The sequence below is a fragment of the Mauremys reevesii genome, linkage group 8 (genome assembly GCF_016161935.1).
Source record: "Mauremys reevesii isolate NIE-2019 linkage group 8, ASM1616193v1, whole genome shotgun sequence".
Taxonomy (NCBI): domain Eukaryota; kingdom Metazoa; phylum Chordata; order Testudines; family Geoemydidae; genus Mauremys; species Mauremys reevesii.
In genome coordinates this window covers 29,430,088-29,454,008 of record NC_052630.1, presented here as the reverse complement: position 1 = coordinate 29,454,008, position 23,921 = coordinate 29,430,088, and the positions used below count along the sequence as shown (strand labels likewise).

Genomic DNA, 23,921 nt, shown 5'->3' with positions numbered 1-23,921 from the left:
GGGTAGGACGCCGAAGCGCCGGGCGGTTTGGGGGCGCTGCTGCTGCAGCCGGCCCGTTCCTGCCTGAACCCCGATCCGGGGCCGCTCCCGGCGGGGGGGGACCCCAACCCGCAGTGCTGCCGGCGGGGGCCGCCGCAGAGCCCTTCCCTGCGCCCCGCTGCAGAGCGCGCCCCTCCCGGGGCCGCCCCGCGCGCAGAGCCCGGCAGAGCGCCCGGGACAATGGCCATGGCTCGGGCCGGGGCCACGCCAGGTCCCACACGGCCGCCTCCTCTCTTCCCCCCGAAGTTCAGAACTTTGCCGACGTCAGGGGCTCGGCAGCCAATGGGAGCTGGCCGGGATATTTTGGGAGGAGAGGGGGGCGGAGTGGCCCCCGTGGTTCTGGTGTCTGCCTGGCCGCCTTGCGCGCAGTGAATGGGAAGGCGGCCGCCGCGGGAGCCGCGTCCAGTGTCTTCCGATCCCGCGGCTCGGCACGGCTCGGCTCGGCACGGCGGGGCTGGCCTGGCATGGGAGCGGCGAGGGTGCAGGAGGCAGGGACTGAGCAACTGGCCGCTGGAGCGCTCTGAGATCTCCGCCATCGCCTCCCCCAGCGGTTACCTGCCCTGCCAGGTTGGGCTGCCTGCCGAACTCCCCGATGGATGGTTAGCTCTGTTTACCTGAACTCCCTGCTCGCCTTTCATCTGCGGACTCCTCTGGCTGGAGCGCTGCTAAACTCCTCGCCGGCTGGTGCCGGTCAGATAACACCGGGAAACCTGAAAGGCACCACGGAACATAACCTTTCCCCCCAGATCTCCCTGGAAGATTGGGTGGCGCTCCAGGAGCGCGAGCGGAGATGCGAGGAGAAGTGGCCTCTCTCGGGCTGTGCTGAGAGCCCCTCGCAGCCCTTTGCACTCTCTGTCGCTGGGGTTTCCCACCTCTAAGGACTGGCTGCCCTTGCATCCTTTTGCACCCTTCGGGGAAGGGATAAGGAGACCATGTTGCTCGGTGGGAGTCGTGCATCCCTGTGGCTGGGAGTGATCCTGAGCTTCTGGAGCTCTGTGGCTTGGATGCCTGTTGGAGGATGCCCCAATAAATGTACCTGCTCTGCCTCCAACGTGGATTGTCATGGGCTGGGACTGAAAACCGTGCCCCGGGGTATTCCCAGGAATGCAGAGAGACTGTAAGTAACACACACATATTAGGTTTCGAGAGTACTTGTAGGAGCGCTCTTGGTGAGATTCCCTGCAGATTCATATCGGTGCAGACTCCGAGCCCGCACAGTCCTAACAGCTTAAATAATCAAGCACAGATTCACGTTTGCAGGAGGGAGGGGGAGGAACCTTTCGGAAGTTATAGCCGCTTTGATCCTGCTTCTATGCTAATCAAGCCCTGTGTGTCAGGTTCTTGTTTCTTGCAGTAACTTACGTTTAAAATCTTACCGTTGTGGGTTTTGCAGTAACTAGTTTGTTAAGGTCTTCAAAACTCTCTGGCTGTGGCACTGAGGTGGGTTAGCCCTGGAAACACTCCAGGAGATTTAACATATGATTAAAAATCTGGGTGCTTTCACCTGGAGACTAGTATTGATTCCTTCTTGCTTTGTTTCTCAGCACAGTGACTGCATTCCCATGGAAACATCAGCTGCTGGCAGAAATAAAGTAAAATGGATAATAGATTGCATTAAAACAATCTTTGGTTTCTGTCTTAAACTGACAGAGCAAGGCAATGTTAGGGGGAAGCCTGTCACTTAGTCCTTAACTCCCCTCATGGTATATCCTAGATATTGCTGTGTGGTGGGGTATTTCAGACAGCGTGAGTTACAAGACCTGAGTGCAACAGGAGGAGATAGGGGCCCTAATGCTTTCTAAGGCTTTGTGACCATACACCATAAATGCACTCTTAATTTGCTATCTTGAGGCTAAAGTTTCTTTGTGAATGCCTCCGTTTTTTCGATCTTAAATTAACCCTTAATGGAATGCCGGAGATCCCTTGAAGCACAGTGGAAGTATCTCTGACACTGGTTACTACAGTGCATATGGCATATAGGTATTTCACACAATATGTAATGGAGATGTGTAGAACTGAACACTTGTCAGAACGTCATTGCAGCTCCATAGTTAGTTGCCAATGATAACCAAACTGAAGTGTAGTTAAGTTTTTTAACGTTTGAAAAATTAGCTGTCCCATAGAAATATATTTCAGTGGTTTGGAACTGTTCTGCAGATAACACAGCCCAATGTAGGGACTGACTGCCCACCATATTTCATTTTGGCTCATGGAGTCAGTTTATTTAGTGAAAGTTCAGACTCTCAAACTGTTTTACCTTCCTGGAACCAAAAAAGAAGCAGATGAATTGTGACTAAGCAAAAAGTTCTCCTGGGCTCAACTCTCAAAGGCTAAGATTCAGCCCAGGGTGAACTGTTATGAAGGTCATTAATGCGTCCACAAATGCAACTCATAATGGAAATATTAACAGCCCTTTAATGATAGCAGTTTTGTTATCTTACAAACCACACAACTTCCCATCTTCCATACTTGGCAATCCAGCGATACTTGGCAATTTCGCGCACAGACCATTTTAACACCAACTGAGCAAATGAATGTCAGTGTTTTGGAAATGATTAACATCTATTGTTGCATAAAACTCTTATCTGGAACTTGAGACACTGTTTAGCAGCACCCTTGGAATCTAGAGAATAGAGTTCAACCTAGTAGCAGAATACAGAGTCGACAAGAGTAACACTAGGTCCATATACTGCCCTAAATTCATATGCTGTGCACAACTCATAAACTTGGTGAGATGTGCATATTCTGTATGCAAGATTCAAGGTCTAGAAGCTGAAATGAGTTAAATTTGGGTTAGAAATAAGGTGCAAATATTAACAATAAGGTATTTGACCTTTGGACCTTACTAGGGACAGGGTGAATTCACTGTCACTTAAGACATCCAGTCTTGACTTAGACTTTTCTAAAATATATATTCTAGCTCAGTCACAAGATATAGGCTTAATGCAGGTATTACTGGGTGAAATTTAATGGCTTGTGGTCTGCCAGAGGTCAGGCTAAATTATAATTGTCCATCCTGGCCATAAATTCTATGCATCTATATGCATGTACAAGTGGTTAATACAGCAAAATTATAGATGTACTAAGTGGTGGTAATATCCAGTATAGATTATAAAACAGTAAAGTTTTAATCCTTTACCACAAATGTACTCTTTTATAATAGGCTGATAAAACTTGAAGACTCTAACTTACCTCAGAAATAAAACTATTGAAGACCATTTTGCGGAAAATTAATCTCATTGGTGTAATACAGTATCTCGAATGATCTTTGTTATAATGTGTAAATGGAGAGCTTCTTAAGTTATTAATGCAGACTATTAACTTGCCAGTATTCACTCATGCATAGTATTAACTGATAGCTTGTGAAAGTAGCATACAGACTGCACTGTAATAAGATTTGAGGACTATCTAGAAGATGTATATTAGAGTCTATATTTTTTTACTGCATCCTATCTACCAGAAACATTCTTTCTTCAATGTTTTATTCTACTGATGCTGATAGTATCTTATGAACCATTTGTGCTGTTTTTAGAGTATCAGCTGAAATATAACCTTTTTAAAAATACTTGTCTATTTTGATTCCTTATTTAAAGTGGTATAATAAACCAACTTTTTTTCTTATGCTGGATTTGATAATTACACTAATTTATAAGAGCATAAGAATGGCCATAGTGGGTCAGCCCAACGGTCCATCTAGCCTGGTATCCAGTCCCCGGCAATGTCAAGTGACAGATGCTTTAGAGAGAGTGAACAGAATGGGAGCACTCTATCAAGTGAACTTGAAATTCACAGTTGGAAATAAGGCCTTTTTTGGATATCATCTGATATCCAAATTCATCAGACCAGGAACTCATTCCGATGCCATGTTTTTCTACCTATTAAATAAATGCCTGTTTTCTGTTCACTTAGCCATAAATATTCTATGTATTCAATAATTGCTCAGGGCTTGAAATGTGCTGTTAGAATCTCACTATATCTTGGAGCCACCCTAGGCAGTTACTCTCAATCTTAACTTTTCTGTTAAACTTTGGAGCCTACTAAGGGGTCCAATTGCCTGAAAAATGACAAGTGAAACTTGAATGGAGTGATTATATCACTCAGTTCTGTGTGCTCCATGGCAATCTGCTAATTCTGTGCGTGACATTAGATTGTCTTGATTTTGTAAAAACAATGAGGAGTCCGGTGGCACCTTAAAGACTAACAGATTTATTTGGGCATAAGCTTTGCACCTGAAGAAGTGGGTTTTTACTCACGAAAGCTTATGCCCAAATAAATCTGTTAGTCTTTAAGGTGCCACTGGACTCCTCGTTGTTTTTGTGGATACAGACTAACACAGCTACCTTTCTGATGATTGATTTGTAGTTTTCTACTGTTTTGCTTAATATACTGGCTTCTGACTAGTAAAAAGATAATGCTGTCACCCAGGTCAGGAAACAAATAGCTGTGGTTCATAAGATACCTTGGAAAATGTTGTTCTCATGAGTTTCTTGACAGCTATTTGCATGCCACTGTACTTTCAGCCTATATCTTACCTGGCTGCAGAAAGGATGGAACCTTCCCTTAATATGGCGTAAAATGCCAGTTGCAGCTTGTTTTGATTTGAATTGACAATAGATCTAACAGTATCACTTAAAATACTTCCACACTAAGCTCTTAAAATTATGGTTTTGCAGACCTTCAAGAATGTTTGGGCTATTGCAGCCAGGCTAAATATTATTTTAATTTTGTTTTAAAATGAATCCAAATGAAAAATAAACGAAAAATGTAACATTAAGGAGACCTTGAGAAAAGCATTCCACCAAAGAAATGGATGCTTTACACTTGTTCTTTAAAATTAACTAGCACAAATCTACCTGTATCAAGAGAAATGCAAAGTCACTAGAGTTTTTTAGTATGATAAAGTCATTGCTTTGACAGGTTTTTAATAATGAATGTGAAACTTATGCTTTATTTTTTTAATGTCTGGAAATTGCTTCTCTTGGAAAGAAAATTGGTGGTGGTAACTCTTTCCAAGGGCTGCAATCTGCAGAGCAACCAGTGGTCACCAAGATGATATAATCCTGACGAAAATTGGACTAAACTTTTTACAATTTAATGTTCCATAGTAAATTGTAAAAAATTGCAGTATCAAATCTAGAGTATAAGCATTGCTGCATTTTACATAGTGTCAGCACATTTTATGCTAGTCCCTTTCCCTTAAAAGTCTGGTATAAATTTAATTTGTGCTAGCAGTGTTATGTGCAAAGCTAAACAAACACTGTAGCCGTGCAGCAAAGATATGGCTAAATGCAGAGGAAATGAATGGTAGTTGAAATGAAGATATTTGCCGTGAAGCACGGAGTAAACAGATGTTGCATTTACCTTTTGTATTACGAAAACCTTCTACCCAAAACCTCAGACAAGAACATTCAACAAAATGAAATGGGCTCTAAAATATGGATTTTTAGCTTTTTAACCGATGCTCCTTAAAGAAATTTTCTTCATGAACAAGTATATCAGTAGCATTGGCAAAGCGCGACTTGACATCTTACTTTGTTCTTGGCTTAAGTACATACTGGTAACTTACATATTTAAACAAACATTTAGTCTTTGCAGGCTTGCATAACAAAATCCTGAAAAGTGAATGTAACTACATTACAAGCACCCTAAATAATGGAGAAAATTACTGGTTTAAAAATTTTATCAGCCTTTAGTAACAAGCTAAGCACTATGATCAACTTCTGTACAGAGGAGTCACTGTGTACAGACAACAGTAAATAGTGATATATGTGGCTCTGGTGAAGGATAATTGACCTAAGCAAATATTGGTTATTTAGAAATTACATAGCACATGTAAGGATGTACTTCACATTCAGCTTTTTGGACATATCTTACTTTACCAAAATGTTCTATAGGACTATACTTGGTTAATTAACTGAGCTGGTATGCTGTAATCAGCTTCTGGAAGTGCTGTTATTTCCATGTACAATTTCATATTATAGTCTATATATTTTTTTCAGTGGAATCTTGATTGGCTGTGCCATGTTACGAAGAGGGAGCTACTTCTAGAGTTAAAACCTTTAGTTGTACAGATAAAATCATGCCCAAGGCCAATTTATTTATTTTGTGATATGCTAGTATTCGCTTGTGAATATTGCTTTATAGGAAAATGCCTTTAGCTTTTCAGCTTGATGGTTAATTTACCTTTTATATGAGGTTCATGAAACCATCATATGATGATAATCTAAAAATTTGACTCTTGACATGCATTTGTGTAGGGAAGTGACTTATCTTCTAATACTTATTTTTGGAAGTTGTTTGTAATCTAGTGCCACAGCATAATTTGTGATTTTGTTTGTGTAGTGCTTATATCACTTTGGGATGCTGTGAGCTATTCAAGACAGACCATGTCAAATTGAATTTATTAACTTAATTAGGACAGAAACCTAGATCTGTAATGAAGCGCGGTAGACTTATCTCTTATGGCACTTTAAATCCATGATTTCAAAGCACATAACAATTAGTCAGTCAGCCCAGTTTTACAAATCAGGAGGCTGAGGCTAGGGTGACCAGATACAAGTGTGAAAGATCGGGACACTTTTTTGGGGGCATTGGGGGTAAGAGGGATATAGTTGTGTATATAAGACAAAGCATCTAATATTGGGACGGATCCGATAATATCAGGATATCTGGTCACCCTAACTGAGGCACATGTGCATTGACTGGTGCACCATGTCACAGCCAGTCACTGGTCCCATTAGACCACATAATACCCTTCTACTCCAAATCTGAAGATGTTTAAGATTGAGAAACATAACCAAAATTTACATAGAGCTCAGATCTAGCTTCTGTTAGGTATGATGTTTTAGCACATCTGGCTCCTCAGCAGTCAGTGTCTCCTCCTTCTCCTGTTAAATAGTAAGTTTTTTGGTGGTGTATTACTGTTCTGAATTGGTAGAGCAAAGTTTTTGTTTCACTCTCCATAGCAAGGCTAATCACTCTCCTACACTATGCTTGAGTAGCTAATTCAAGTATGTCGATATTTAGGAGCAATTTGGAAGTTTAGTCATCAGCATACTATGCAATTTTTTCATGTGGTCTGGGGTTTCTGTTGTATAAATATATTATTGTGGTTTTCTTGGCCTGAGTGAATGGAACTGCGAGGTCGCACTGGCTTGTAATATTTTTCAGCCTACTCAGCTTTGTTTGTCACGTCACTTACTCCAAGCTCCTTTCTTCAATACTTCTGTATTACTGCAGAGCATTTTTTTAAATATATGCAAATATTTTAAATATATTGATTGTCAGATTAACATTCTGACTTTCAAGAAGTCTTATCACTAAGGATTATTATTCACTTATGTATATACCAGTAGTGTCCAAAAGCCCCAGTCACGACCCATTGTACTAGGCCATGTGCCAGTAAGGGGAGACCGTTTGTGTTCAGAAGAGCATGCTGTTTAAAGCCCTGATTTAAACAAAAACAAAAACCTTAGCTTAATTTTACTCATGTCTTTGCCTTCCTAATTTAATGGGACTTCTCATGTGCATACATTAAAGCATGTGCATGTTTGCTGGATCATGGTCTCACTATATTATAGTTGTTTATTGTCTAAACAATGGAAGGGGAAGGAGGACGAGGGTAGCAACCACAATATCAGTAATTACATGGTTTAGCAATGTGCACAACTTTGCACTCTCTTGTCAGATGCTGAAACTTTAATAGTCTCCTTATGCCAACAGCAGATCAGAGGTGGTCTGTCATCTTGGGTGTCTCTGTTACAGGAGGAGGGGTGAAAAGTTAACTTAGAAACAGTAGATAATAATAAAGTAGGGATGTTAGTTGGAGGCTTATATTATTTTTATTTCCTTGACCCCATCTAGTTTTTAAAGCTCCTTTAGTCTTTTAAACTTAAGCTCATATCAAAGACACTGCTGAAAGAAGTACAGCAAAAAAGGCCAAGAGGCTATCTTTACGAAGAAAGCTATTCCGTCTTTTTTTCCTTAGGCATATCCAATAATTTAAATGGTGCATGTGCTGCTTTTTTGATCACTGGCTTGAGAAAATGAGGCTGTGTATGAAAGGCATGCATTACAAGCCCTAGGATTCAAAAAATATGGTCCAACTGGTGGTCCACGGACCAGATCCACCCCTTGGGACAATTCTGTCCAGCCCCTGAATGCACATTGTAGAGCAAAATGGCATCCTTTGCACAGCATGACCTCACACATGCAGTGCATGCAAGGTCATATTATGCAGAGGACGCCATTTTGGACCACCTAAGTCACGTAAGGGAGACTTGCATGTCTCACTAGAAATGTCACAGCATCCCACTGAAGCAGGCTAAAGTTACCTGCTGAAGCCCTTCCAGACCTATTCAGACTGATGGCACTGACGCGCGTGCACACACACACACACACAAAATCTTTTCCTAATGGAATGGTTTCAAAATGATTTTTAAAATATCTGCATTATCACCATATCCATATGAAAATACCTACAGTAACTGGACAATGTACAAGGCAGGAAAAACTTGGCTAGCCTTTAAGTAATGTAAATAAAGATCCAGTCATTATTCAGTAGTTTGGTATTTGCTGTAACAACATTAATCACTATGGATTAATTTGAGCATCATGTGGCTATAGTCAGTAATTGTACAGGAATATCAGCATAATTTAGCTATTTAATGTATCACAATTTTCAAGCATTGATCATGGTATGGACACTGACATCCAACATGATTAGTATTCCTCGGATGGCCCTTCTGGATGGCTAAAATACTCTGTGTTTGTCTATGTGGCCTTGTCATTTGGACTATGGAGGTGTGAATTGCAGTGTGTGTCAGCATGCAGTGTTTTAACTCCCCCATGTGGACATTACAGGTGTGAACTAAAAGGTACTTAATTTATGTTAATGTGGTACTCTTTAAACAGGACAGCGTTAATGTGAAATAAGTGCTTTTAGTTGGCTCCCCAGCATAGCCATGGGAAAGTCAGAGAACAGCATACTAGTGCACGCTGCAGATTACGCCTCTCTAGTCCAAGCTGTGGGCCTGTGTAGACATAACCTCAGGTTTCCAGATAATGGCAGGGGAATGGGGACACCATATAAACATGTAACAAACCCCTGTTTACTGGCTTTTAACAGCTTAAGTCTTAGTATGGCAAATATCACATACTTCAGCTTATGAGCTTGTTCCGGAGACTGAGTCAGGATGTGATGCCTCCTAGGAGCTGCTGGCTCAAGTGACCCAAGATTTAGTTGTTCCAGGTCCCTTTACGTAGTTCCAGATACCCAGAGTGCCTCATTTCCTTTGGCTGCCCGCTTTTGCACCTGGTCCCTGGAAATGAACAGCAGCTGGGCTGGCCTAGGCCTAATGGCAACCATTTCTCGTGAGTAGGAGATTTAAGAGGAATCCAGCTTCTCTCATTCCTGCATCAAGATGAGGAGAGGAAGCCCCACTGCTTAAGATCTTGGCTTTTCCCTGGGCTCACTGGATATACACACAGGCCTGTAAAAAGGAAAACAAAATTCTTGTATGCAACTTAAATATATCAGGCTCCCCTTCTGGTCCCAGCTGTACTGTTATCCAACTCTTTTACTCTGCTGTAACTTTCTAACTGTATTTCTGGAAACCGGGATGTTCCATCCAGCTCTAGTTTTTTAACTTTGGCTGAAGACAACACTGAACTTTCATTTAGCATTTAAAGTTCATGTAAATACCGAATTCCTTGTGCTTTGAAAATATTTAATTTTGAACTATTTTGACAAACGTGAAAAACTAATTCCAAGTTCTCAAAGCCCAAGAAAAAGGGTGATTTTGTTTTTCCCGCCTGACTTCCTCTCCGTAATTCCACACTGACAAACGAGTTGTGTAATCTTAAATTCCTACTTTTCTGTGATTTGAGCTGTTTTAACTCCAAGTTGTGCACCTCTTTGCATCCTCCTCAAACATAATTCCATCCTGGTAACACCTCAGTTTGTAGATAACTTCCCTGCAGTTAAAAGGGATGGTTCTAGAATGCTCACCAGAGTGCTGAGGTGGATAAGCCTTGTTGTGAGGCCGCAATCAGTCCACCCCGTATCCCCCAAAAAAAACCCCCATTGAAATATCTTAAAATGTCATATCACCAGACCTATATGTGAGTGTGCCTCACAAATAACCTAGCCTAAGTGGAAAAAATAGCCTCAGTTTCTCTTATTTGTTCATGCTCTCCAGTGGCCCTCAGATGAGGTACTTGAGTTTGAGCTCCATCTACAGCCCTCTTTCTATCTGAGGGAGCTGGAGAGACATGCTTGTGGTAGCCAACAGTAAGCATTTTAAGCCTCTTAAGCTGCTCTTCAGCAACCCCCCCCCCCCACTGGCTTCTCTTTTCTTGTTAGACTGTTGTACTTCAGGGAGAGAAGGCAGCCTTATTCACCTCCCTCTACAGTGAAAATAGCTTCAGCCCCCAGACCACTGCTACTTGAAGGCAAAAAAAGCCATTGAAGATGGCACAAGGAATTACTAAATGTGTGTGGGTGTGAAGAGTTGACAACTCATGAAGATGCTGGCTTGGAGGCAGGTTGTCCATATAAACCTCCTGAATAGACAGTAGAGGACTGCCCTATCTCTTCCAATCACACTAGAGAAGATAGTAAGCTTCCCTCATCCCCCTCCCAACATATGAAGCAGTAGGGAGCTGAGGTCTTCATCAGGTGGGCTCAGGAGGGGAAGATAGAATGGGCATGGGGCTTGTTAGAGCCTTTAGGGGGCTTGTTAGGGCCTTCAGGGACATTATTTTTAGCAAATTTCAGACACTTGTCTTTTAAGTCTACAAAGTTACAGCATAGCAAACTATAGTTTTCAATATCTGGTTTAGAACTGTACTCCCTGAGGCTGTATGACTTGGAGATTCATTAGTTTACTCTAAGGGGAAAAGATGTCAGCTAGTTTTGTGGATGGACACTCATGTAAATTTAAATCAAACACTGTACACTTTAACTAGAAAGTAACAAGTAACTAGTTAAAGCATGATGAAAGCAAAGTCATACTTGCATATACTGGTAACCACTGAGGGTGGATTGCCTTTTCCTGACCCCAGTCTTCTTCCTGTCTCTTCCTCTACGTTGCCATGGTGAGTAAGAAATTACTAATAAAACTGAACTTGATGTGTTAGATTATACAGGTATAGTGATATATTAACATGTTGCCCTGTACCTTTTCCTTAAGACATGAATGAGTAAAATGCTGATGGCTATAACAAGAATTTGTAATCACACATTCACACTTAAAGGCCTTATATGCTGTCTGCAGTCACTGGCTTAGTGCACCCATCAGTAAAACTGAATGCACACTAATTAGTGTGCAAAACCCTCAGATTACTTAGAAGTAATCTACCATCAATAGCTAGCTGCAAAAAGAACTGGATTCACATTGGGAAAACCTCTGATTTTTTTTGAGCCCAGGTAGTTAATGATAAACTTGTTGCTTGGCTGTTAGATGGCTTTTAGGGCTTACATGGATATGACTTTCATGTTCCTGGAAAAACTGAGGTTGACATCACAAAATGGCTGCCACTGTTGACTATTTGGTGTGCTTGGTGTTGGTGCGTAGTCTCAAAAGCTAAAGAATAGGTGGGAAATTTTACAAAAGTTAATTAAATATAGAACTCTCACTAAAAGTCATTAGGATTTGGATGCTTAACTCAAAACTAACTGCCCTTGTTGCCTGGGAAAATCTCACCCTGAACTTGCATAGATGATACTACTCTGATCCCCTAGTCATAGTCTCTTTCTAGAACAGGAGTGGGCAAACTATGGCCCAGGGGCCACATCCGGCCCTCCAGATGTTTTAATCCAGCCCTCGAGCTCCTGCTGGGGAGCAGGGTCTGGGGCTTGCCCTGCTTCGCGCAGCTTCTGGAAACAGCAGCATGTGTCCCCCCTCCCTTCCCCCGGCTCCTACGCATAGGGGCAGGCAGTGGGCTCCGCATGCTGCCCCCGCCCCAAGCACCGCCCCCGCAGCTCCCATTGACTGGGAAATGTGTCCGATGGGAGCTACAAGGGTGGCGCCTGCAGACAGGGCAGTGCACAGACCTGCCTGGCTGTGCCTCTGTGTAGGAGCCGGGGAGGGGACATGCCACTGCTTCTGGGAGCTGCTTGAGGTAAGTGACGCCTGGAACCTGCACCCCTGACCCCCTCCCACGCCCCAACCCCCTGCTTCCTCCAAAGGGCGAGAGATTAGCTAGGCCCACCATGCTAGTTTCAGGAAATTCCTATTATGTGATGACCATAGAGCAAGGCTGGAATAAAGAAGAGATGTTGTCACAAAGCGCCAGGCCTGTAAGAAAAATTGTTGCAAATATATTTTGACTAATCCTTCTTAATGACAGAAATATGTGGTGACTCTAGCGCATAACGAACTCAGTGCATGTGGGACCTGAAAAACACATAGGACAATATTAATATGAGAACTTCATTTTTAAGGGTGTTCCTGTGTCTTCATGTGTAGCTGGCATGCCTAATGCAAGTTCTGCGTTGTATATAATACTTAATTTGCAGTTGCTTTAGGAACTTTTATTAAATTGTCACTTTGTTCATAAAGTTAAATTATTATTATGTTGAAGGAGAGAGGTTTTGTTTTGAATCTTCTTGAAATGTCTGGATGCAACGTCTTTTGAAGTTATTTTCTTTTCTTTTAAAAATGGGCCAAGGTACTAGCTCCATAGCAGTCCCCTGGTTAGTTAGCCAGGTAAAACAGGTAGCCTGCTCAAATTAGGTTGGTTAGCTGTACTAAACAATGTTCTGGGGTGGTGGAAGGAGACGTGTTCAGATTCCATCTAGTGCTCCTCAAAAGTGGTAGCTGCAGATTAGAGATACTGGCATAGTAAGTATTTCAACTGGAAAGCAGACTCTGGAGGACTGAAGGAGCCACATTTATATAGGATAATTGTATGATGATGAGTGAAGAAGCACTAAAAAAGAACACACTTTGTAGGAGATATCTGTGGTATGTGTAGGGGAGTAGGGGAAAGGAAGAGAGGACAATTCCATAAGGAGGGGAGAAAGCAGGACCAAGTCATGGCAGTGAAGTGAGTCAGAGTTCTTGAAGCGCAGAATGGAAATCGGAGCCTTGTTATTTTTCTATAAATGGAAATGAGTGTTCAGAGAGGTGAGGTCCAAGAAGCAAAGACCATTGGGGAGGTAAGAGAGAGGTGGGTGGAAGTCCCTTGGATAAGAACACACAAGTTTTTAACAGTGAGAAGGCCCCCCATTCTAAGGGGTTTAAGTACACGGTGGTTTTTAAATTATTTCATGCCACAAAATAGAAATTGCTGTACTATATTTAGATTGTATTTATTCCAATGAGTTTTTGAATAACTGCCTGTGTGAACTTGTGAATTACTAGAAACGTTGCAAAATGTATGGTTCTTTGGGCTCTCGCATTTCATGAAGGCGGGGGTGGGGGGTGATTCAAAATTTTGGTGAAACTGCCATTACTTTTTAAATTAAACAAACAACAACAAAATGTTGCTTTCCATGAAGATTGCCCTGTAGTCCCTAAATGTAGAACAGAGGCTCAATGCAAAACATTTTCATAAGCAAGAATGGTTACGATAACATGTCCATGCCAAATGTGAATGCAATTTAAGTAGCCTGTGGGAAACCAGTCTTGTTTACAATAACTTCTGTTGCATGGTGGAATTTAAAGTTGACTTAATACACACAGAAGTGTGCTGTAAAATAGGTCAGATCAGCATCTTTCCACCAAGCAGCCAAACCAAAAATGGAGGGCAGAGGGAGTTCAAGGGAAGAAGCTACATGAAAGACATTAGAATTCATGAGGATTCAACATTACTCTAATTAATAACTGGCAAATTAGTAGAGAATTTTTCATCATTTCAGTTTACTTATTAAAATTCTTCACTTTCATTACTCTGGACAGTTGTTTTCTAGCTGCTTGCTTATTAGGAGGCATATCAACCATGTGCACTCCTAGAGATGAACGCAAGAGCTCTATGAAGAGTTCTTAGCCAATGTGTGCGTTAAAGTCAGAGAGTGCCAAAGCTCAGCCCTGAAGCTGACCGAAAGCATCTTCATTTATAGATGATGGTTTCATATTGAAAAATGCAATATTGAACAGGCATTGCAACTACAACTGGTGAAATGTTATTAGTCATCAATATGAAACTTTTTTGTTAGTGCATAATTCACAAATGGATTCTGATTTCTTAACTGAGTTAAACTTAGGCACCCGATTGTTAATAATTTTGCTATGAAGGCTTAGAGGAAAGGATGAAATGTCGGCCCCATGGAACACAGAACTACGTCTTTTGCTAAATCTTAAGGCAGCAGCTAAAGAAATGCTCTTCATAATCATACAGTGGGCCAACACATCAAGATACATAAAATGGCATTACAGTTCTTCACAGGAGGCCTTTCTCTACCCATCCTGTTCAGTCCTTAACTTCACAAAAGGCACTGGTGTCTCATTTCCTGATGCATTAATTTCAAAGCTCTCATTCTCAAGGCTCTGCACCACTCCTCCACTGCCTGCCTCTACTTTGCTATTGTACCCCTCTTGTCTTTTGAGTTCTGCTCCATCCTTTCTTGCTGGCTCTTCAAGTTCCGATTCTCCTTTATGTTCCAAGCACCTTCCCGAGGTTCTTCAAGTCCCTGTTTAAATTCTGCTGCTTTTGAGGAACTTTCCTATGTTAACTCCATGCTTGACATCACTAAATTGTTCAACATGTTATATTTAAGCTCTTGGGCACAGAAACCTTGTCCCTGTTGTTGCGCTTGCAAACAGTTAACCTCACATCAATGTTGAACGTATTCTAACAAATCCTTGACATGGATTGGGAAGGATAAACAATTCCTATTCATTGTGAGTAATGTAACCTTATCTTTAAATGACATATATGCTTTGAGGAGTGGGGTGGAGAGATATTATCTTAGAGAATTGAATCTTGACTGCAGTGTACCTTCTTTATTCACTAACAAAGTATCCTTAAATGAAATTAATACAATACATGTGAGTATATGTGAATTCACGTAGTCACCGGGGAAGTTAACCATGAAGTCTGTAAGTAAAAAGTGAAACAAGCTGTGAAATGTACCTATAAGCTTACTAAAATAATGCAGCAGATAGCTGGTGGAAGTGTTGCCTCTTTGAGCAAAGGTACTTGAATCTCTCTCACATTCCTGTCTGTACCATTGTTTGGGCTTCAATCCAAACATGCTGGATTGATGTAGTAACCACCTACATGTCCATGGAACCAGCTGGTGTATGTTGGATTTGGAAGAGAGGAGGGGGCTGCCGTTGCCTACAGGGAGTATGTAATTGCTGTAGGAAATTAAGTAGGAGTACTTAATTTAAAAAAGTATTCTGACTTCTGGAAAGAAATAGTATGAAGCTCTAAATGGAGCCAAAAAATAAGCAATGCTCTTGTAAACACAACTGTAGAGTTTTATACGAGTTCTGCAGATGAAAGAAAATGGTGCCTGAGCCGAAGTGGCACAGATTACTGCAATCTCTTCTTTACTTTAGATAACTTGTGCATCTGGGATTCTCCGTATTCAGCTGTCTGTTTCTGCTATACCTATAATGTTTCATTGTGCTTTGGTCTTAAAGCTTGCTGTCAAACTAATCTGCAAAATGGATTCTTCCTTTGTACCTGGGAAACAGAATCATAGAAATGTAGGGCTGAAAAGGACCTTGAGAAGTCATCAAGTCCAGCCCCTGTCCAAATTGTTCTTAAAAACTTCCAGTGATGCGGATTACACAACCTCCCTTGGAAGCCTATTCCAGAGCTTAACTACCCATATAGTTAGAAAGTTTTTCCTGATATCTAACCTGAATCTCCCCTGCTGCAGATTAAACCCTTTACTATTTGTCCTAACTTCAGTGCACATGCAGAACAATTAATCATAGTCCTCTTTATAACAGCTCTTAACATATTTGAAGATCATTATCAGGTCCCTCTTCAGTCTTCTTTTCTCAAGACTAAACATGCCCAGCTTTTTTAACCTTTCCTCTTAGGTCAGGTTTTCTATACCTCTCATCATTTTTGTTTCTCTTCTCTGGACACTTTCCAATTCACATCTTTCCTGAAGTGTGGAGCTCAGAATTGGATACAGTACTCCAGTTGAGGTCTCACCATTGCTGAGTAGAGCAGGACCATTCTCTCCTTTGGCTTACATACAACACTCTTGTTAATACACCCAAGAATGTTATAAGCCTTTTTTGCAACTGTATCACATTGTTGACTCATTCAATTTGTGATCCACTTTCACCCCAGATCCTTTTTAGCAGTACTACGCCCCTAGACAATTATTCCCCAGTTTGTAGCTGTGCATTTGATTTTTTTTCCTTCCTAAGTGAAATACTTTGCACTTGTCTTTATTGATTTCATCTTGTTGAATTCAGCTCAATTTTCCAATTTGTCAAGATCATTTTGAATTCTAACCTTGTCTGATTTTACATTTTGTTACCTAGACATTTTTATTTGGCATACAGCAACACTGAGTTGATTAGATTTATACTCAGAGGAGAGGGAATGCAGGGTACATCACAGCTCCAAAGTTTCACATAAACTCTCTCCTTTTATATATTTTATTGCATTTACTATACATTATATTACATACTTTGGATTGGATTGGATTGGTTACCTTGTAGGAACCAATTCCGGTATAGCATGCTCTGTTCATGTTCTATTTATGCTTGACCTACTCTTTATTTTTATATTTTTAATGTATTTGGTTGTTTTGTTTATAGTAAATGGTTCCCTTAGTGTTCTCCCTCTTATCTTAGCTGGCTCAGACATTTTGTGGTTTGGCCTATTGGACTATTTGCTTATTTTAGTTAGCACAAATATTTTGTTTCCAGCCTGATCATTCATTTACCTCCTTAATCCTATCTTCCAAAGAATGAGGCCTCCTGTCTCCTTTCCCTCCACCCCACGTTTAATTACTCATATTAGGTCAAGCCTACCTACTTACCACTGCCTTTGTTTTTCATATCTGCTGTTAGTTGGCCAATATACACTAATTGTTATTTTTTTCTTTGTACAAAATTAGTGGTATTAAAGGACAAGGAAGGTGTAGATGCAAACAGAATGGTTACCAGTGACTCTCATTTCGTGGTGTCTGTCACAGCCTGTCTCACAATCTCCTTCATCTACATGCTTGGCCATAGGGCATGGCTCCCAATCTGAGTCAGACGGGTGAGGTTTAGACAAAATCCATTTAGGCTTTCCTGGCATGGTGTTGTCCCCACCGAAAATTTGTGGTATTTCAGAGCACATAATGTGTTCCCAAGCTGTACCACCTCCTTCACTTCCTTTGTAATGACTAGTTGGGTCCAACCTTCCTTCCTTGTGGTTAGGTTTATTTGTGCTGAGCACTCTTCGAACCATCTGTGCTTCATTCATTTACAGCAGGCTGTTTACTTCATCTTCTCCTTGCATGGCCATTCACTCTAGGATAATGCTATTGATAGGTCTTGTTTTTTGTTGTATTCATACTGTTAACATACACCGTTGTTTTTAGGATTCCCTATCCATCTAGGTATAGCAAATATAATTGGCACAGTTGAACTATTAATTCATGTATCAGAGGGGTAGCCGTGTTAGTCTGGATCTATAAAAAGCAACAAAGAGTCATGTGGCACCTTATAGATTAACAGATGTATTGGAGCATAAGCTTTTGTAGGTGAATACCCACTTGTCAGACTCATGTATTCACCCACGAAAGCTTGTGCTCTGATACCTCTGTTAGTCTATAAGGTGCCACAGGACTCTTTTGTTGCTTTTTATTAATTCATGGGTGTTCAAGGTCCAGGACTTTCTAGCCTTGCAAATTTTTCTCCCTAACATTCTTAATTCTCTTTTCCACTGGTGTGATCCAGATAAGTGTGCTGGATCTTGACCATTCCCCCTGCTTTATTTCTTAAGTGCAGAGCAAGTTTGGTAACATATATACTGCATGTAATTGCCTAAAAACATTATTTAATGAATTAATTACAGCATTTACAGATATATACATTCATTTTAAAGTTTGTTCTATGGAATGCATATTATTAAGGCTGTGTTTTAGTCGCAGGTATTTTTATTAAAAGTTATGGACAGGTCACGGGCAGTAAACAAAAATTCATGGCCCTTGACCTGTCCATGACTTGTACTATATACCTCTGACTAAATCTTGGGGAGGGGACAGCCCGGGGAGTGCCGCGGGTGCTGGGGAGGGGTGCGGGGAGAGGGTGGTACCTGACTCCACACTTCCCCGGAAGTGGGATGTCCCTCAGTTTCTAGGCAGAGGCGTGGTCATGCAGTTCTGCACGCTACCTCCTCTACGAGTGCCAGCTCTGCAGCTCCCATTGCCCAGGAACTGTGGCAAATGGGAGCTGCGGGGGCAGTGCCTGCAGGCGGAGACAGCGCACAGAGCCCCTAGCCACATATCCCCCTAGGAGCCGAGGGATGTCGCCGCCTCTAGGGATGCCCTCTGACGTAAGTGCCACCCAGAGCCGCCCCACCCAAACTCCTGCTGTTGCTGCTGGGGGTTAGGGGAGTGATGGGGGCGAGACTGCCCCAGCAGCGGTCAGTGTGGCTGGCTCGGGGCCACCTGAGCTGTTCAGGCTGCCCCCAGGCCAGCTGCTGAAGAAGTCACGGTGGTCACGGAAAGTCATAGAATCATAGAATATCAGGGTTGGAAGAGACTTCAGGAGGTCATCTAGTCTAACCCCCTGCTCAAAGCAGGACCAACACCAATTAAATCATCCCAGCCACGGCTTTGTCAAGCCTGACCTTAAAAACCTCTAACGATGGAGATTCCACCACCTCCCTAGGTAACCCATTCCAGTGTCAAGGAATCCGTGACTTCTGTGACCTCTGTGGCAAACTGACAGCCTTACGTATTATTAATAGTTTAGTACTTTAACCTCGCAGCAAAAGATATTTCCCCTTTTTAAAATGGCTTAACCAACTGTATGAGTTAGTGAGTTAATTTTAAGGTTTAATTTTTTAATATTTGCATTAAAAATGTTTTTTAAACATTAAAAAATGTTTGTAGGCCTACTTACAGGTGTCATCTACAAATCTGGTAAGAGTACTTGCCACTCTGTTATCCAAGTCATTATGGAAAATATTGAATAGTACCAGTCCTGACCATTGATAACTACTCTTCGAGGACGGTTTTACAATCAGATGTACACCCACATTATAGTAATCTCATCTGGACTGCATTTCCCTAATTTGCTTATGAGAATGTCATGTGGTACTGTGTTTAAAGCCTAACTAGAATTAAGATATGTCATGTCTGCTGTTGCCCATCTACCTCCATCCACTAGGCCAGTAACCCTGTCAAAGAAGGAAATTAAGTTGGATTGTCTGTGCTCTGCCTTATAACCCTATTATCCTCTAGATGCTTGCAAATTGTTTGTTTAGTAAGTTGTTCCAGTATCTTTCCAGGTATTAAAGTTAGGCTGATAGATATATAATTCCCCAGATTCTCTTTGTTCCCCTTTTTAAATGTAGGTACTGTGTTTGCCTTTCTCCAGTTCTCAGGGACCTCACCATTCCTCCATAAGTTCTCAAAGATAATAGCTATCAATTCCAAGATTGCTCCAGTTAGTTCCTTAAATACTCTAGGGTGAATTTTTTCAGGCCCTACCAACTTACATCTAACTCAGGGGTTCTCAAACTTCATTGCACTGTGACCCCCTTCTGACAACAAAAATTATTACACAACTCCCAGAGGGGGAGACTGAAGCCTGAGCCAGCCCGAGCCCCACTGCCCTGCGTGGGGTGGGGGGACAAAGCTGGAGCTCCACTGTCTTGGGTGGGGGGCCAGGGACATATTCCCTAGAGCAGTGGTTCCCAAACTGTGGGTCAGGATCCCAAAGTGGGTCGTGACCTTATTTTAATGGGGTCGCCAGGGCTGGCTTAGGCTTGCTAGGGCCCAGGACCAAAACCGAAGCCCGATCCCAAGGGGCCTGTAACCTGAGCCCCGCCACCCACAAGGGATCAACTAATTTTCTTGAATTGGAGCCTTAAACTGGGTGGCAATATGATGGAGCCACCAGAAAATTGCAGTAAATTGTAAACAGAATTGGCTTATTTCACTGCATGTTGCAGTGCTGTGCATGGCTCCTTCATTTGCTCAGACTGTGAGTGAGTCCTTCCAATGCAGTTAATCACCAAATTACATGTAACATGTTAAATGGAGTATCTCCTCAGTATAGTTTTATCATTATGCAGTAGAGTTAATTATTACAGATGAGTAGTGTCCATTTCTGAAGAAACTATGTAGCCCTAGTAAAGCAGAGGATGGATCACTTGCTGATTGCCTATTCTGTCATTCTCTCTGAAGCACCTGGCATTGGCCACTGTCAGAAGACTGGATACTGGGATAGATGGACCATTCATCTGATGCAATATGGCCATTCTTATGTTCTTATATTATACTTGTTTAAACAAATTGTATCCTTATTTACTCTATGAAATACGTAGACAGCTACAAAAAGTATCTGACAAACTCTTTGTCACATGAGAGTGGGTCAAGGGGTGGGTTTATCAGCTTTACGTGTGGCCCTGGATGCACAAATCCACTGTTGTGAATGGATGGTGTAAGGCCTTGGCTGATTAACCAGTCCTAATATTTGTAGGTTTTTGGACAGAACCATGATTTTGGAATAGAATACAAGGCAAATCTGGTAACTTCCATGAACAGTAAGAGGAATAAATCAATATTTTAACTGCTATTATTAAGCCTTGAATAAAAAGGGCAGCACAGCTCTGCCATATGTTGTCACTTGTGATTCAAAAGACCAGTTATGTCAGCTAGCTACTGTCAGCTATAACCAGGAAATAAAAGGGCGTGATGCAATCCAAAGTTTCAGGTAACAGACTGTTGCCAAACTCAAGTGTTCAAAACACATGGGTAAGGCTCCCATAAGTGAATAACTGAAATTTTAAGATTTTAAAAGATAACAATTTGGGGTTTGTTTACTTTCTGGTTTCTGAGCCTGTAGATTTGGTCATATTTTCAAGCTTTTCTCTTCCACCAGAAAGGGACTAGTACCTTTTTATTTTGAAATGAAAGTTGAGATTTTCATGAAATAACAGTATTTGGGAGATGGGGCTGTGAGAAAAGCACCAAATATCACAAGGCTGAGGATGAAATTACAAGAGTTGGCAACACTTGGTGACAGTAAAGTGTAAGTATGGTGTTCTTAAATATTGTGGTGAATCCACTGAGTATGAATCCTTTGTTGCTCCTCTGGCAGCTGATTGGAGGCTAATAAATTAGCTAAGAGCAGCAGGTTTTGTGATGTTTGGGTTGGGATGGTGGGAGACATGGGATGGAGAAGCTGGGAGGAAGAAGCCTGTTGCCAATGGTGGGCATTGAGCGAGCTAGGCTTCTGGAGCTGCTCGGTGCATTGGAATCTGCCTTGTTTTCAGATCAACAGGCCTCACTTACATAGTGTGAAATTCTAAAAAGCACACCATTATAGCTGGATCTGACATGAAATTCCTCCTATAGAGACTGGCTTGTAAAGCCCCATGTTTTCCTACTGCTTGGATGAGGGGCAGTAATTTCTTAATAGAAAGCAAAGATTTTTATATTGCCTATTGGTTGTTTTGTAGAGACCTAAGGTGAGATATCTGAAATCTGTTGGCTTCATGTTACTCTCTTAGAAAAAGCCAAGCTGATAATGATAGTGCAGGGATCGGCAACTTTTGGCACGCGGCTCGCCAGGGTAAGCCCCCTGGCTGGCCAGGCTGGTTTGTTTACCTGCTGCGTCCGCAGGTTCAGCCAATCGCGGTTCGCCGCTCCAGGCCAATAGGGGCTGTGGGAAGCGGCATGGGCCGAGGGATGTGCTGGCTGCTGCATTTGTGATGTTGACACTGGACCTAGAGGAAGGCACAGGGAATACCACTGTCCTGTATAAGGGGCAAGAAATTGGGAGACAATTGAAGCTGAAGAAAGCCAACAGCCTGCAGAATGGCAGAGGAGATGTCTCAACATCCCTTCACCCAGGCCTTCCTGCTTCTGGACAGTCTTTCCCATACTTCCTGGATCCTAAGTCTCCTTATAGATCTCTTGAGCCCCTAATCAGGCCTACCCAGGGCACAATTGTGCATTAGGCTACTTTCTCCAAATAACTCAAGCAACTCACATTCTTGGGAACAAAGGTTGTATTGTTTATCAGTGCATTACTACAGATTTTGCTGATTCAAACCACCTACTGGAATGACAAGTGAATAATTACTTTAAATTTTTCCTGTTTGGCTTCTTTCCTCCATCTGCTCCACAAGGTAACCATCAACTCCAACATGCAGCACCTAAACGGTGGTATGGGTGGGATTTTAGAAGGCAGACGAACAACTCAAGTTGTAAATTCCCTGCATGTGAAAGCAGAATATTTAGTAGCACAAAGTGGTCAACATCTCTGCATTGTATTTCATGGGAACCATTTGTGGAGTTTGATGCAAGAGAGTCTTCAGTACACATCTTCAAACTCTAATACTGTCTGTCCCTCCCTATGAATGTTTGGTGCTATACTAATCACCAATTCTCATGCTGCACCACATAGTTTTATTTTACCTGTTACCTAAAGCCTCTGCTGCTGAACTGCTTTGTCTTTAATGGATACAGGCTACTATCTGCCTCTAGCCCTACATGACAAACTACATTTTCAAGCATGAGCTAACAAAGGTTTGTTACCTAAGAAATCATCATCTATTATTTTTAGAAACTCTAAGGAAATTTTGTTGCTGGCTGCATGCAATGTCCAGCAAGTGTTCCCCAGGTTCAAGTTACCGATGATAATTTTTTCTTCCCACATATTACTTACAGATGGTTAAGTAACAGTTCATCCTGCTCTCTCGTGAGAGTAGGTGGTCTGTAACAGATGCCCCCAATACCACTACTTTAGCTTTACTAGGTAGAATATTAGTCAGCATTCAAGGTCCTGCAATTCTGAACTATGACTCTAACAGGCAATGTGTGCCTTTGTTGTAAAGGACCACTGCTTCTTCCCTTTTCCCATTCTATCCTTACAGAACAACTTCAAGCCATCAATTTTATTGTTCTAAACATGAGTCATCCCACCAAGTGTTGTTAATACCAACCATATCATGTTTCTTTCCACACATAACCATCCTCTTGTTTATTACTTAGGCTTATAACATGAATAATTAACAATTAAATGTGTTCTATATGTCTCTTTGCCCTTGAATTTGTCATGTATGACACCATGAAGATGGTTTACTTATTTGTCTGTCTGTACCATGATGCTGAGGAGATGCTTCCTGCTAATCTCTGAGTGCTGAGGTGAAGAAAGGTGCAGAAAAGTGTTCTCTTGCCACTGTTCTATTCAAAGGTCAGGGAGATGGGAAAGAACTCAGAAGGGATGTGGTAATGAGTCCAGGGTGGGCAGACATTACATATGTATATAAGAATGACCACACTGGGTCAGACCAGTGGTCCATCTAGCCCAGTATTCTGTCTTGCAACAGTGGCCAGTGCCAGCAGAACAGGGCAATTATCGAGTGAGCCATCCCCTGTCATGCAGTTCCAGCTTCTTTCCTTATGCTTGCATTAACTCATTAAACTCATTCTTTGCATTATTGATTCAGTGGGTCCTTTGAACAGAGGTAAGCCCAGGAGCCCACCATTTTGAAGAAAGATTGGGGACTGAAGAAGAGTCAAGAGTGTTAAGAGGTGTCAGAGCCAGAGGGGTTTTGCGTTCCAATATGGGACTTCAGTTTATGCCTTTGAGACTTGTATAATAATTACACTGTGACAAGGGAGTTCTAAGCTTCAGTGCTGGAAAAATACTCTTGAGGAGCCTTGAGAAGGGGAAACCGAGGATCAGATGCGTGCAGGGCCACCCAGGCCAGGAGGTGGTGCTCCAAGATAG

General features: G+C 41.9%; 1 protein-coding gene across 2 annotated transcripts in view; it reads left to right on the top strand.

Annotated features, from left to right (window-relative positions):
- Window positions 1-4: 4 nt before the first annotated feature.
- SLIT3 (slit guidance ligand 3) overlaps window positions 5-23,921 on the top strand; it is a 781,907-nt gene continuing 757,990 nt past the window's right edge. For both annotated transcript variants that reach the window (XM_039485327.1, XM_039485326.1), the window contains exon 1: window positions 5-1,156. In XM_039485327.1, coding sequence (XP_039341261.1) covers window positions 972-1,156 — 185 coding nt within the window. In that variant the 5' untranslated portion in view covers window positions 5-971. The remainder of the gene's footprint in view (window positions 1,157-23,921) is intronic.